The sequence below is a fragment of the Ipomoea triloba genome, chromosome 3 (assembly GCF_003576645.1).
Source record: "Ipomoea triloba cultivar NCNSP0323 chromosome 3, ASM357664v1".
Taxonomy (NCBI): Eukaryota; Viridiplantae; Streptophyta; class Magnoliopsida; order Solanales; family Convolvulaceae; genus Ipomoea; species Ipomoea triloba.
In genome coordinates, this window is record NC_044918.1 from 11,524,225 (window position 1) to 11,541,102 (window position 16,878).

At 40.0% G+C, this 16,878-nt stretch overlaps 2 protein-coding genes across 2 annotated transcripts; both read left to right on the forward strand.

Annotated features, from left to right (window-relative positions):
* The first annotated feature begins 4,437 nt into the window (after positions 1–4,437).
* On the forward strand, positions 4,438–4,989 carry LOC116012908. Its single transcript, XM_031252579.1, has one exon. It carries the CDS (start codon positions 4,438–4,440, stop codon positions 4,987–4,989), a length of 552 nt encoding a protein of 183 aa, XP_031108439.1.
* Positions 4,990–4,992: 3 nt separating this feature from the next.
* On the forward strand, positions 4,993–5,901 carry LOC116012909. Its single transcript, XM_031252580.1, has one exon. It carries the CDS (start codon positions 4,993–4,995, stop codon positions 5,899–5,901), a length of 909 nt encoding a protein of 302 aa, XP_031108440.1.
* The last annotated feature ends 10,977 nt before the right edge of the window (positions 5,902–16,878 follow it).

Below are 16,878 nucleotides of genomic sequence, written 5' to 3' on the forward strand. Positions count from 1 at the left end.
CAGCCTTCTCGGCTGGGCACGTTAATTATGCATGATTATGGGGGCAGCTGATTCTCTGTTATTTGAGAGAAAAACAGATCTTTTGGAAATTGATTTGGGATCATATCCCGGGTAATCCTCCTTGATTACTTCTTTTGATTAAATTTGGTTTGATTGAACTCAAAGATTGCCTTTATTCCATTGATACCCATGGTGTCTCATAAAGAGGGGCAAACCTATTTTTTATGTAGATCTTGATAATCTCAGTTCTAGAGATGTGTTTGCTTGTGAATATTTGTTATGGAGAACCGGAAATGTGTTATTTTGGGTTAATTCGTTGTACTAAATTATTATATTAAAGAGTGTGACTTGTGATAAGTATTAATATAATACGGAGTATTTTATATATATATATATAATAATAAGTTTTAGGTAATGTGCCTGATTCAATCAATTAATTAGAAGAACCTAAAATGGATTGTACACTATGCAAATTTTAGTTTAAAAAATTTATTTCATGTAGCATCCATTTGATAGGTGCGAGTTGAGAGACATTCCTCCAACTGCTCAAACTATATGAGTACTCCTACCATAAAGGGACCCTGCCCTGACAAAGCATTTAGGAAGATGTAAATTACGGTGACTCAATGACTTAATAGATAGGGTTGCGCACAAAGGATCTGTCCACTTTGAGCATACTTTCCACACTATCATTGTCGAGATTCGAATCTTAATCTATTCTCTCAAATACTGCCTACTAGCCTAGTAAGCTAAGTTTGTGCGGACAAAAACTATGAGTAGTGAGTAGAGCATTGGTGTCAATTACCCTGGGGTTGAAATGGTCATATTTTGAGCACTTGTAAGGTAGTATAGGTTGATGCTGCTCAAAATACTTTGCAGTGGGACATGAGTTTTTTCTCTAGATTTTAAGTGCCTGATATGGTAAGCATAATTTATAAATTTGTGAATTAAATAATTTAACAAAATCTAATAAATAGAAAAATCATATAAAATAATTAAACACCATATACAATCATTATAGAATCAGATAAATATCTTATGAAGGTTGAAGAGCTTAAACATGAAAGAGATGCAAGTGTTATACTAGTGATAAAGAAGTGTTGCGATAGCAAGAAAAAAAGTCTAAATAAATTTTAGATTTAATTGAGGGTAAAATATGAAATAGCAAATTTAGGTTATTCTTGAGAACTCACAAATAGCCTATAATACTAGGAAGACTCCTGGAATCATATCAAGGGGAATAGCTCATTCCCGGAACAATATTTCGTGAACGAAAAAACATTATCAAACAACGAAATAGGCCTGTTCTCAAGAATGGGACAATTATAAACATAAAGTTATGAAATTGTGAACATAGAGCTATGAAATTGTGAACATGAAATTATGAAATTGTGAACATGAAGTTATAAAACTGTGAACATAAAGTTATGAAATTAAGAACATGGAGTTATGAAATTGTGAACATGGAGTCGGGTCCATCTTGCAAGGTGGACCCGGATCCATGGCATAACAACTGCCTGGTCATTCCATTTCATATATATTATGTGAACCAAACACTAAATAATTTAATTGAGAAGGATTTAGTGTTTTAGATAGCACAAAAACAAGAAACGGGGCTCACACGAATTTAGAAACCAGATCTGTTTGAGAAATGTTTTTTTTTTGGTTGAATTAGATTATTGAAATACATTTTAGTTAGACCTCAATACATTTTCTTTTAAAAATGAGCTTTTGACTTTTTTAACAATTTAAAAATATTTTTAAAAATTTGTTGTGAGTCTTTATTTAAAAAAGAAAACACGTGTTTAAAATATAATCGTGTTTTCTTTAAAGTTTTCGTGCATCATATTAGAAGGATTGCAGACTAGCACTAATTGCCTAATGGGTTTTCTTTATGATTAGGGGGGATTGCACATATCTCTCTCAATGAGAAATAAAAATGGAATGCATGCTTGTTGGTAGTCCTTTTCAATCCCCTTTTCCTTTTCCTTAGCATGTCTGAAAGTATCTTGTGCTCGATACATTGATCGGTTTAAAGTTCATTTAGGTGTCAAAGCTTCCACACATGATTTGTGGTATAGGATGGTAGGAGTATTACAATATTCCTATTGCTAACATGATGGCTGGTTGGATTGCATGGTGGCATTATTATTGCAATAATAGACATAACCATAAACTCCATAAGATTTGGCTACTTTTTAAAAATTTTCTAACGACGACTTGATATAGCTAAGTCACGGTGGCCGGCCAGGGATTGATTACTTTATACATATCTAATGAAGATAAAAGATTAATTATGATATTCATCACAAAAATTATGGTTTAGTTCTTACGAAATCATGGCAGATTTTGATGATACAAAACTAGATTTTCAAAATAAATTTATATTTTTTCCTTTTAAAAAATTGTCACTGCAAGTATTTTAAGTTCAAAAAAAAAAAGTTCAAATTCACTAAGGAAGCATTTGGTTCAAGTTATGAGATTACTTTGACAAATTTATACTACTCCAAAGCTAATGTGGTAGTAATATTACAACTTACAAGGTAATCTGATTATCCCCTCCCCTTAAGGAATCTAATTTACCTTTTAGTATTCCAAGTGTATCCTTATTAATTAATTGACCCTTATATACATAATAAATAATAAATAATAATAATAATAATAACAACAACAACAATATATATATATATATATATATATATATATATATATATATATATATATAGAAATCTTCTCAAATATGGTCGCGCCTTTCCGTGCGGTCGATGCGGTTCACACCACTCAATGTTATAAAATGCACCACTCAATGTTAGAAAACGCACCACATGAAAATGCACAAAAACACCAAAAAATACACCACACCCCCAAAATAATGCACCATAACTCCCTTGCCCCTAATTGTGCATTTCCAAACACTATTGATAGTGTATATACCCTTGTATCGGTCGGTAGGTCGACGTCTCGGCCCGACCAGTTTGCGGTCGGGTCATCTCGGACCAGTCGACTCCCCGCTCGGCTAGCAAAGGTCATGTCAAAGCCCGCCACGTGCTCCATCCCGCTTGGATCAGGGGCGCGGCGGGTGCATGCACGCCACGTTCCCGCCATGCCAGAGCCCCGGCGATCGTGCTTCTCCCCTCTTATAAATACGACATTTATGAGGAGAGAGAGGATCTTTTGGCTGATTCTAGACTAAGCCTTGAAGTGTGCTCGGACAGTAAGAAAGCCCACTGCCGACCCGTCGAGCCCTTCGAGCCCTTTATTTGTATTGCAAATCGGGCCTTGATCTTTTGAGTAATAACAGATCGTATTTCCCGTTTTAGCTTCGTGTTCCCGTATTTAGCATTATCAACTATGTGGTGTATATTTTCATACTTGGTGGTGTGTTTTTTAGTGATGTGTACCTAACGGTGCATATTTGTGTGGTGCATTTTCTAACACTGAATGGTGTATATCTGTATACATAGTGGTGAGGCCGCACTGTTCACACGTTAAGGAGCATTAAATGACATGTTCTTTTGTGTAAGACAAAAGACAATTGTCTTTGCACTAAAGTAGACAAACGGCTAGAAAGTACTGACACTCACAAATGGTCATATTTTACCCAGCGGATATTACACACTGGATATAAGGTGTTGAATTTCAGTTTCCCTCCAACGGAACTAAAATTCACATCTATAAATACCCTTGCCCCTACTCATTTGGACAGGTTGGTTGACATACGCGAAAAGCATTAGCAAGCAAAAATCAGTGTGCAAAATATCCAAAAGCTCAAACTCTCAATCTAGTTTTCAAAGGAGATCTTGTTGAAGTTCAAGCGTTAAATCAAGAAGCTCAACTCAAGATTTCCACGTTGGAGAAAATCCTCAACCATTTCAACTAATCTCTACTTTGGTGAAGTAGAAAGTGGCGGAGTAGACTTTGAAGAAGTTGAAAAACCTAGTGAGACGTGATTGTCGGGCTTGGTGATCAAAAGAGCACGTTGTTGAGAGGATTTTGTACTATTAAGGAGACAATAGTACAATCCTTCACAAGTTGTGAAGAAGAGTGGAGTAGGCTTTGTTAACAGACGAACCACTATAAAAATACTCTCTCTCTTTACTTTCACGTACTACATTGCATACTAACAACCAAACCTAATTTTTACAATTTTAAAACTCGTGCAAAATGAACTTAAAATTTGTTAAAACTTTACTTATCCGTTGCGTTTATCTTTGATCAAGTTCAACCTCCACAAGGGTTCGTTCTTGCAAAAAGTTTTAAAATTCCTTGTGAGTCTATTCAACCGCCCACCCCTTCTAGACTCACATCATATCAACCGGGACCAAGAAGTGGTATCAGAGCAAGTTACCTTGAATGGTGAACACTCTGTGTATACTGCCTGGTGATCTCCTTTCAAAAGCTTGAAAACATTTTCCACTCTTTGCACGCATGTCTAAAATGGAACACCATAGGCATTTTTTCATGTTTAATCTTGATAAATTTGATGACTGGAAAGTGCGCATGCAAGCTCATCTGTCTGCAATCCAAAACGAGATGTTAGATGTAATAACCGATGGGCTTATTCAAATCTTGGAGGTTAATCCAAACCGAGCTGCTGAAGGTTCAACAACACGTGAAATGAGACCCAAGGAGAAGTTCTCGTTAACAACTAAGGAGAGGACTCGTGCAAATCTTGACAACATTGCACGAGACATCCTTTACAAGGCTCTAGACGAGTCACTGTTCCCGAGAGTAAGAAAGTGCAAATCTGCTAAGGAAATCTGGGATACCCTCATGCAGATTGGTGAAGGTGAAGAACAGGAGAAGGAAAATAAATTAACCATCGCTATGAAAAGATTCGAAGACTTCAAACTTGGAGCGAAAGAGTCCATATTTGACATGAAAGCACGATTCATGAAGTTGTTAACTGATATCGGAGATCTAGATGACAAAAAGCTCACACACAAGGAGATAAACTTAAAGATCCTCCGAGGACTATCGAAGAATTAGGAGATGAAGGTCATCGCGATGCGCGACCATCGGGATCTCAAAACAATGAGTACTACTCAAATCTCCAGCGATTTAAAGGCATATGAGTTTGAGAAAGAAGCACTGATGGAGGAGGAACCCGAGGCGAGAAATGTAGCATTGATTGCAAATCAGCAGCCCTCATCGTCAACCATAAGGTCAAACTCTAACCCTTCTGATTTATTCATTGATGATCAACTTGCTTTGTTTATGAGGAAGTTCAAGAGATTCATGAGGAAAAACCAGCCTCATGACAACTCGAGCAAGCAAAGAACGTCGAGGCATAGACATGCTGACAAGCCCAGTGGATTGAGAACACGTGATGCCGAGGAAGTGCAGATGCTATGCTACAATTGTAGGAAGCTTGGACATTTCAAAGCTGAATGTCCTTATCAAATTGTCAAGAAGCATCAAGAGGAATACGGCGACTATAGAAAGAGTTCGAGTAATCACAACAATCCGAGGAGTACGACTACTTATACAAATGAGCAAACTATCAACTACTCTAGTAGCAACCCGAAGAGTGACAAACGAAGGAAAGCTCTGGCTGTGGAGGAAAAGCCAGAAGAAAAAAATGACGAGCCGTGCACGTCAAGTTCTAGTTCAGAGAGTGATAGCTCAGAAGATGAGAAGGGACTCATCTGTCTCTTCAACCAAGAGGAATCAGACGAAGAGTTATGTCTCATGGCGGACGAAGAAGAGGTAACTTCTCAAAACTACTACTCTAATTGCAGTTCTGAATCTAGCTATCATGAGAATCCTAGGGAATCATTCGAAAGAATGATGAAGGAATTCGATGATGTTAAATGTACACATTCTAAACTTAAGGCAGAGAATGCTCGACTAGTGACAGAAAGACAAGATCTCGAGGACTTAAAAGTCCAAAAATACTGAGATGCTTGAATCTATAAGTCAGCTCGAGAAGCAAATTCATCTGCTTAAGGAAGAATGTAAAGCAAAAGATGACAGAGAGCACAACTTGCGTGAGGTAATTGCGACATTCACTAATTCATCCAGAATAATGGATCGAATGGTGGATGATCAAAGACCGTCTAGGAGTAGAACCGGACTTGGTTACAACTCCAGCTCTCCTTCACATGTCCTCTTAAGGCGACCAACAAATCCTTCTACCAGTGGAGGTTTAAATTCTATTTTTGTCCAAGGAGAGACCGAAACCTTGAGCCAATGAGTAATGCCAATAATGGGAAGGAACCACAAACCAAGTCCAAGCCCGTCAATTTGAGCAGCTCAATTGATAGTCTGGTCCAACTCAATTAACTATATTTCTTAATTTGGGTCAGCAGTTCAGCAACAATTACTTTAAATTAATTAATTAGACCAACCAATTACTTATTGGGCTATTTAATTAACCCAATTAAATAAATATCAGCCCAATTTAATTAATTAAAGCAATTAATTTAACATCCGATTATCCGTCACGGCCCAAGAATATTATTTGAATTTTCAGTGCCAACAAATTGCCCCTTCGAGACTTGCTTGGCGTTCTCCAAATGCAAAGAGAATGAGGTCTCGAAATAAACATAGTCCAAACGGCCATACTTTAGTAGTCCAATGTTAATTTGACCACAAAGGCCCAACAAAAAGCTATGCTCAAAATCAGCAGCCCATTTCATTTTTCCCTTTAATTTTTTTGATCAAATTTAATTTAATTCTTTTCCCCTTCACCATTGCCTAGGCACGTAGCTTCCTGCTCCTGCTTCATTCACAACTCTATCACCCCGCAGAATCAGAAACTGATAAGGATGAGGATTAGGGCATCAACCAACTTGATAAGGATAGAATATAACCAATTTTGAGTTATGAACGTACTCAAATCCTAGCACTGCACAACTATAAATAGCTCATCAACTCACCATTCTTCAAATCAAGCAACAAAGCTGCCTACCGTCCATTTGCAAAGTCCCTTTGACAAAGTAAATTTAATTTCTGCAGCACATTACCTATCTTTCTGATCTTCTTTTATATTTTTTCTGGGCTTGCACGGAACATCTTGGGAATTGATTTCCTGAGTTGTTTTCCCACCATTGTTTGGGTCATATCGCCGGCGGCCACCGTACATATGAACATGTACATAATACGTATGGTTATTGAGATGGCGTGACCCAGCATCATTCCTCTATATATAGGCACCCACAGAGCTTTCCAGGACATATATTCATAACCCACCATAACACAGGTTCACTTTTCATACGCTATTTGCACTTGGCATGAATATATGATCCTTCCTTTTGGTGCTTTTTGTTTGCTCTTGTGACTACAGTATACATAGAGCCCATATACATGTTGTAATGTATGTAGTAGTTCGTATACATATAATATATATACTCCCCACTTTGTCTGCTTGCGTGCATAATTGTCACTGGTTCATAATCCATATATATATATATATATATATGTTTGCTTTTGCCTTTTTCCTTTTTTCGTGGCAGTACATAGTATACACATATATATAATCCAAGCTTTCCCTTTTTTCCACTTTTTTTTTTTCACCCCATACTGTCGTGTGTATATAATATATGTATATGTATATGTGGCCCACTATTAATATATATATATATATATATAACCCATATATATGTTTGATTTACTTATGTTATATACATGTTTGTTTTAGGTGTAGTGTGGATACGTACATAATATACATGAAAATAGGAGTACGTAAGTATATATAATATATATATATATATGTTTGCTTTTTGTTGTTTTCTCACCCCCTGCTAGCTGTACATATATAATATATATATATACATATGTAATATATGGGTTACATAAATAGATATATATATATATATATATATATATATATATACATATATATATACTTGTTTGTTTTGTAGTAAGGGTATATATGATATGTGTACTGTGTAGCCCATATATACTACACATTTTTATACTTTGGAGTTTGGTCCAAGTGTGCATGTATGCGTAATGCTCTCACTGTTTTTGTGTATGTATGTATATAATAATAAACATGGGCATAATTTGATTTGAAGAGTGGGGCTATATAATATAATATATATACATAACATTGTAGTGTAGGTATATATAATATATATATATACGTTTGTTTTTTTTTTTGTTTTTTTTTTGTTTTTTTTTTGGTAGCATTTTTTTTTGTAGCAATTTTTTTTGTAGCAATTTTTGTAGCAATTTTTTGTAGCAATTTAGCAGTACGTAGTGTATATAGCATGAAGGTTTTTTTGTTTTGTTGTCTTTGCAGGTTGCACAACGTAGGGCTGGAACATACATACACGTGGATCACAATCACCACATACGTAATCCAGGTTTTTTTTTTCCTCTTTTCATATGATGTGTGTATTTTGCTTGCTTTTTGTCTTTATTCACTGTCTCTTTCCCCTTTACTATTTACGAAACTCTTTCCCTTTCATCTGCTTGGAGTGCGTGTACACACGTATATACACATTCATAATATATGTAATGTGTATGGTGTATGGCATTTCTCTCCTTTTCAATATTACGCATGTGGTGACCACGCATATATGTTTAATCCTTCACATGCATTTCCTTTGCCTTTTTTTTACTTTTTCCTTATACTCCATCTGGTGTACCATTGCTTTATATATGCTGTATATACTTGCTTCTCCATGTAATGTGTGTACACGCATCATAATATATGATAGGTAGATATATGACCATATGTGTATGCTACAACATATATGAAGCTTCCCTTAAACATTTGTCGATTTCCTCTGAACCTTGAATTCTTCCCTTGCTTTATACATTGTTGACACCCCGGGCTTGGTTTCTTTGATTCATATACCCAGAACCATCTTTGAACAATGGTGGAAATTTGGGAATCGGTGGGAGCTGACAAGCAAAGGAAACTTAAAATATCGAAGGATGCGACTAGGAAAAATAGCACGTCCTTCATCATTTACCCACCAATGACGCCAAGAACTCTTCCGGCCCCTACATTGCCATATAGAGTAGAAAACTGGACCGTTGACGCTGAAGCCCAGCCGTCAAAGACATGGGTTCTACAAACCGGTCTACAACATGTGGACTACTCAAGCGCACTCCCAACCTTAGGGAGACGGATACTTGAGAGCAAGGCCTCATGGAATCTACACCCTAGCTTCAAGGGCGAGTTCAGCTTCACCAAGGGGTACTGGGAATGGACCGAGGTCATACTCAGCAGGCATCGTAACCTCTTGGAAGCCGTGACGATCTACGATGGCATATATGCCTCTTTGTTCACATATGACCATTCAACACATATCATTCAGGCGTTTTGCAAAGCGTGGTGCCCCAAGACCAACTCATTACTTACCTCGGCCGGCGAGCTCTCGATCTCACTCTGGGACATCCATGTACTTTGCGGCCTACCAATATCTGGCAACATTTACGACGAACATGTCCCCAATGCTTTGGAACTGACAGGGTCAGATACTGATCATGGATTTACCCCTCAATGTTGTAAGTATCTGTTCCAAGCGTACAGTTACCTTTACAATCGGCGTAAACGACCACGTGGTGTTCGCAATCAGCAAGATGAGGATCGCTTGCTTCATGTCAACGAGTGGATAGAATTCTGGAGTAGGAGGCCGCAAGTTTATGATAGGCCCATATTAAGTAAAAATGATAAGAGGAAGAGTCGTCCGAAGAACACCCAAAATCCAAGCGGCAAGATCCCCGCACTCAAGGGTTGGACCAAAGTGACTAGAGCGCCTTTCGTTGAGCTCGGAATTCCCCCTGAACTTGAAGAAGAGACCCACCTAGCGGCATATCTATGCTGTTGGTTGTGTGTGTTTGTACTCCCTATCAAAGCTACCCGACTTATTCGCTACACAACTTTCAAGATGGCAAGTTTGATGGCAACAGGCCAAAGGTTAAACCTCGCGATCCCTGTACTTGCGTCCATTTATGATGGACTGAATACCATATCTAATTCTACCAACCCAGGGCAAGCTAATAGTCGCTTCTCCCTCCACTATGTGTATGGGTGGTTGTCATTTTATTACGATACCCATTTTACAAACGATCTTGTGTCTGCTTCCCCACTAATGATCACTTACTCTGGGGAGGGTGGTGCAAGGCCTTATGGCCAAGCGGAAGCCCGTCGCAAGATCTTCAAGGCTGACGGTGTGAAATGGGCTTGCACAGGACGTCGTTTAACCAAAGATCTCAACTTTATTGATGATGGGAAGGATGACCACGCCGAGGATGATGAATACTTTATGTGCCTCCGCTCTAACTTCCTTATATTACGCTGGGCTAATTCATGTATTGCAGAGCCCTACACTCCTCATCGATTTAGCCGACAGTTTGGCTATTATCAGGATGGCAGCCCTGGCATATTGGGCAGGGATGAACGCGAAGTCACACTTGCGGAGGGTTTCCAACGCTGGCGTCACTTTACACTTAGGGGCTCAGGATCACGAGTAACTTTTCCCACAGCCCGAGTTACGATGAAAAAACATTTCTCACAAAGTTATAAGGATTGGTGGACCCAAGTCCATGGGGACTATCTTGAGCGCAACATTAAGGGCTTAGTTCCTACATATCTCGCCGACATGCAACAAGAGGCCGGTACCAGCAAGAAAGGAAGACGCCCAGTCCAAGAAGGTGAATTAACACCCACGAAGAGAAAGAAAGACATCGCCTCAAAACAGACAGTTGATGCGGCACCGGTCCCAAGTGGCGAAGAAGGTGAATCAATACCCACGAAGAGAAAGAAGGACATTGCCTCAAAACAGATAGTTGATGTGGCACCGGTCCCAAGTGGCGAAGAAAGTAGTGACAAAGATCGCAATTTTAAACGGGATCGGAAAAGGAATCGGCGTTCACCTTCCCCAGTAAAGGTAAATAACACATTCCTTCATCAAATATCCTTGGCACATTTTCGCCAGTATCTAATTTCCTCCTTCTTCTTCCTTTTTGTTTTTTTTCTTTTTTTTTTGCCAGGACAATGTAGAAATGCCTGTTAGCGAGGAGGCTGAGTCATCAAACAAGAAGATGACTGGAAGCGACGTCGGGGAGAATGAATACTCCGATAATGCTCCAGTACAGGGTTCACTCGGGTCACGGGGTTCCCACGGTGAGTCACATCCGGATCAAATAGATATGCCCGAGGTCTCTATCTTTGATGGCAAAGACTTCGTATTGGAACATTTTAAGGTCGCTGTTATGAATGTCTGGGACAAGCTCCGTGGAATGTTGGAGGAAACTCCCGTAGAACATATTTCTTCCTTACAGGAGAGCTTCAACCGTGCGTTTGCCAGTTTGCATAAGCTGGACCTAGACATCTCGCCACTGGAGACGAGAGTGAATGACGTCTTTGAAAAGGCTCGCAAGTTTGATGAATTAAGGTCCACGATCTCCGAGAAAATGTCGAGCGAGTCTCAGGGGGTGTCGTTGTCTACTGCAAAGGATGAACTCAAGAATGCCCAAGATAAGGTCACGCGACTTAAGGAAGATATATTAAACCAACATAAGTCGTTTAAAGCCGCGCAAGATAGAGAAGTGGAACTGGAGCAAGAGCTGAAGTTAGCTCGTGCTACGAGGGAGAATTGGGACACCTCGATTGCCAAAACTACAGAAGATCTGGGCAATGCCAAGACTGCAGCGTCGGAGGCTAAAGCAGAGGTAACTCGTATTCAGGAACTGGCTGTATTGACGTCAGAAGATGCAAAGAAACTGAAGAAAGCAAAAGGGGACTTGGAGGTCAACAAGAATGACATGCTTAACTTCAGGCTTTTCGTTGACTGATGTATTTTTCTTTAGTTTCTCTTTGTAAGACTTCTGTTGTTTCTTTTCTTCCGCCTCTTGAAAATTCAAGGCTTTTCATTGCAAGCTTTTCTTTTGACAATCATGTATCTCATCTTGATCTAATGAATGATTGTTTTGACGAATCACTTTTGGAACATGAATTGGATTTATTTTTGTTATGACTGAACTTAGATAATTTAATTTCTAAGCTGCCTACGTACTCCTATGAAGGAGATCAAGTCAAACGTAGTTCAGATGATTTTTTTTTAATATGTAAAGCCGTTCACAGTTTTAACTCGTGCGGGCCAGGAGCGCCTATGATTTGGGCCCACCCATAGACAAAGCGAGATGCCTTAGCAGTTTAACCACGTGCTGCATTTTTGGTGGATGAGTCATTCATTAACTTTCCATGACTCGCGTCGATACCATGGATCTAAGGGTAGTAGAGCTTCAGGAATCTCCCATTAATTGGACCGACTCTCAGACCATCTTCGCTGATTAACTTGTAAGCTCCACCAGTGTACACCTCTTGAACCACATAGGGACCATCCCACTTTGGAGTGAACTTGTGACCCGTTTTTCGTGTGACAATGATAGGCCTTCGAACAGCTAGGACCTTGTCACCAATTTGAAAGGAACGGGTCCTCACTCTTTTGTTAAAAGCTCTTGACATGCGAGCTTGATAACATTCTAAGCTCTGTTGAGCTTGTAGTCGCTTTTCATCCAAGGCTTCTAATTCAGCCAAGCGTAACTTAGCATTTTCTTCGTCAGCAAGACCCTCTTGTATGGCCAACCTTAGAGAAGGTATTTGGCGCTCTAGAGGCAAGACTGCTTCCACACCATACACCAAAGAATATGGGGTGTTTTGAGTAGGTGTGCGGTATGTGGTTCTATACGCCCACAGAGCTTCTTCCATTCTGTCATGCCAGTCACGTTTTGACCTTGAGGCCACTTTCTTTAACAGATTGCATAAGTGTTAGGAACATCATGTAATAGGTTTTGATGATACCAACTGTTAAGTAGAAATCCCCAAGTCTCGATGCATAGGCAAAAACGCTGTAAGTTCGACAAGTAAACCAAGAGCGAAAATACAACCGGGTAACTTTGAGCTCAACTCGGAAAATATTTAAGCTTGAGGGAAATTTGTTTGAACATATTAGAAGTCTCATGTGTTGTAATCATATAGACAGATCAGAAGAAAGCATGGGATAACACTGGAGGAATAAGGGTCTGCGAGACATCAACTAAGTCTCGAGACATAAGCAGAGTTCGAGAGGTAGGACCTCTCGATACAGTTATCCAGTTCGAGACATAAACAGAGTTCGAGAGATAGACCTCTCGATATTTGAGTTCGAGACATTAAGCAATCAAGACATCAACCTTGGTCTCGATACACTAACAATTCTCCAACAAAGCTGAATGACGGTCATACTTAAAGTCTGGAGAAGAAGAATATCATGGAGATGGAATACTGAAGAGGTGCCGAACGTGAAGATTTCAAAATGGGCGGAAATGGATGACACGTCAGATTTCCACCACAAACGGTCAAAAGGTGCACCAATGCTGAAGTGGTCTGATTCCCTACAAACAAGGAATAATGGGAATATAAAAAGAGTAACTTTTACCAAAAGACGAAAGTGGAGCATGGACTCAAGAAAAGTGAACTATGGAACATTCACTACAAGACAAAGAGGTTCAAGTTACAAGATCACCACTCCATGAAATATGCTGAAAATATGCAAGACCCATGATCAGCATGGGAGACAAATTTCAAACGGAATAATTTTCCCTCCAACGGAATTATTCCTCTACTCTCATATATAAGGACGTAAAGACAGAGAAGTAAAAAGTTCGAAATTCTTAAGAAGTGTCAGTCTAAAACGTTCAAGTGCAAGTGCTCAACTTGGAATATCATCCTGATATTCAAAATAGCGAGAAAACACATCTTAGTGTTTCAAGAGAGTTACAAAGCTTAAACTGTTATACATCCAGAAGGTGACCGAAGCTGCTCTACATTGAAGTTGATTCAACGATAGCTTGTGGTCAGATTGGAGCCTGTTACATTCAACTGTGACAACCAAAAACACCTTGCTTTGGATTAAGCAAGAGAGGTGGAGTAACCTGGCAGCTGTCCGAGTGAAAGAAACCTGAGGCTTGACGCGGGCTTGGTGATCAAAGGTCAAGTGCTCGAGAGGTGGAGTAGCAAGAAGCGGGGCGAAAAACCTGAGGCTTGAGGCGGGCTTCGTGATCAAAGCTCAAGCGCTCGATATTGTACTAAATAAGGGAAGTTTTTAGTGCAATCCTTCCAGGGAGTTTCTGGAAGAAGAGTGGACGTAGGCGGGTTGGCCGAACCACTTAAAAATCTCTCTTGCATTTACTTACTGTTTTTTATCTCTCGCTAACCTCTCGATTGCACTGCATATAAACGCACTTCTCGAACTAACTCAAACTCGTGCTAACTAAAAGGGGATAACATTTCCGCTGCGCATAAAACTTTGTCTTCACCTCGTGAGGTATCGAACCTAAACATCCTAAGTTCAATACACACGAGAGGTTGAAAAGATTTGCAAAATCTTATACAAGTCTATTCCCCCCCCCCTCTAGACTTGTACCCCATCCCCTTGGGACCAACAATTGGTATCAGAGCAAGTTCTCTGATCGATATAAACCTTTGTTTATATTGCCTAGAGATCCTTCTTTGAAAAATCCTTTAAAAGTTTTCAAAGCACGAGATAATTCTTCAAATATGGATAGCATGTTGTCGAGACATCTTCTCTTTGATCTTAGCAGGTTCGATGACTGGAAAACACGCATGCTTGCGTATCTATCAGCCCTCCATGATGAGATGGCCGAAGTTATAACATCTGGACCAGTCAAGATCATGATGGTAAACACGACTGCTGAGCAAACCAGAGATACACCAAAGTATGTCCCCAAACCTAGGGAAGAATGGACAAGTGATGATAGGAAGAGAAACAACTTGGACAACATTGCCAAGGATATTCTCTTCAGAGCTATAGACGAAACCATCTTTCCAAAAGTAAGAAAGTGCAAAACGGCGAAAGAGGTATGGGATACTTTGATGTTGATTGGTGAAGGTGACGAACAGGAGAAGGAGAACAAGCTCACCGTGGCCATGAAGAAGTTCGAGGACTTCAAGATGAAGCCAGGGGAGAGCATCGACAGCATGGAATCTCGTTTCATGAAGCTATCAATAGAGATCAGTGATCTCGAGAAGGAGATTCCACAAAAGGAGCTAAACCTGAAGGTCTTACGAGGCCTTACCAAAGAGTGGGAAATGAAGGTGATCACAATGCGTGATCACAGGGATTTGAAGAACACCACAACCGACCAACTATTCAGAGATCTCAAAGCCTTCGAATTTGAGATGTTTCCAAGAGATGAGGACGTGGTGGACAGACGGAATGTGGCACTGGTTGCGGACCAACCAACCACCTCCTCAAGGTCAGATCCTAATCCCACTGATTTTTTATCTGACGAACAGTTTGCTTTCTTCATAAGAAAATTCAGGAAGTTCATGAAGAAGACACCGGAAAGCAATACAAGTTCACCTTCCTCCTCAAGAAGGAAAAATGAGAAATACACATCAAGAGGAATGGAGGAAGAAGATCAAGGTCTATGCTACAACTGTAGGAGACCGGGGCACTTCAAGGCTGATTGTCCTTACCCTAAGGTAAGCAAGTATCAAGGCCTAGAATGTAGGAACTCCAGGAGAAAGGAGGAACCTAAAGAGAAGCCAGCACAAAGTGGCTTCAAGGGAGATACAAAGAAACATCTGCGCAGAAAGGCGCTTGTTGCTGAGGAACTCGAGAGAACAATCGAGGAGTCCGAGACGTCGAGCTCCAGTGAAAGCAGCAGCAGCTCAGAGGATGAGAGGGGGCTCATCTGCTTATACACCGAGGAAGAAGAGAATCAATGCCTAATGGCCATTGACAATGAGGTAACCTCTACTTCCACATCTCGCTGCTCTATTTCTACCTCTCGTTGTTCTTCTTTCAGAAGTGATGAAGATCCCTTTGAGATGCTTGAAACATTTAAAAGGGATCTCGCAGTCGCTAATAGCACTCATGCCAAAATCAGGGAGGAAAACAGCAAGCTAACTGCTGAAAGAGATATGCTTAAGAACGTCTCGAAAGAGAATTCGGAGCTAACTCTCAAAGTAAGTGAGTTAGAAGCTAAAATAATCCAACTAACTGAANAGAACCGGCCTAGGGTTCCATCGAGACCATCTCTCGAGAAATGAACAGACCAACGGTTTGGGAACTTCAAGAAATGGAGGATCTCAACCCAAACCAAATAAAGGTCATAAAGGACCAACGAAAAAGACCAGGGTAGCTATTCATAAACCGTCCCTATACACCAGCAATGGAAAGTATAGGAAAGCTACGAAGAATGGCCGGGTAAACAGTAGCGAGCGATCACCTCGCTATCTCTCGCAAGGCCATTCCAAGTACAAAAAGAGCTACATTCCATATAATGCGCCTCAAGGCAAATATGGAAGGTCTGAGATCCACATAGTTAGGAACTCACGGATGGAGAAAGGCAGACTCTATCCATCTAGTGAGGAGTGGTCATCGAATCACAATGTCTGGAAGAAACCTCACTTTCAGCTATTTCACATGACCAAACAGCGCATGAAAGGCATGGTGCATAAGCCGGTCGAAAAGCCTCTACCTAAGTTGAGTTATGCACCAAAGAGGCCTAAAACTCTTGCTAGCATTCCTTATGATTATCAAACGTACAATGGCTACATTGCACCTAGGCCTGGAATAATGGGCACAAGGTATAAATGGATGCCTAAACTCACTAACCAACCAGGACCCAAAGTTTGGGTACCTAAACTTGCTTAATTGCCTTGCAGGACACCAGGGACATGTGGTTCATTGACAGTGGATGTTCGAGACATATGACGGGAAATCTAACACTGCTAGAGAACATCCAACCTATCGAAGGTCCCTTGGTGACATTTGGCGACAACGAGAAGAAGGGACGCACAAAAGCTGTTGGTGAAATTCAAAAGAATGAGCTGGTTATTAAGGGAGTATCCTACGTTGAAGGGCTCAAGTTCAATCTCCTTAGTACAAGCCAGTTCTGTGACAA

Bases quoted from the DNA above. Each gene is read 5' to 3' on its own strand.
- LOC116012909 (XM_031252580.1), top strand. From the start codon at position 4,993: ATGAAGGTCATCGCGATGCGCGACCATCGGGATCTCAAAACAATGAGT.
- LOC116012908 (XM_031252579.1), top strand. From the start codon at position 4,438: ATGGAACACCATAGGCATTTTTTCATGTTTAATCTTGATAAATTTGAT.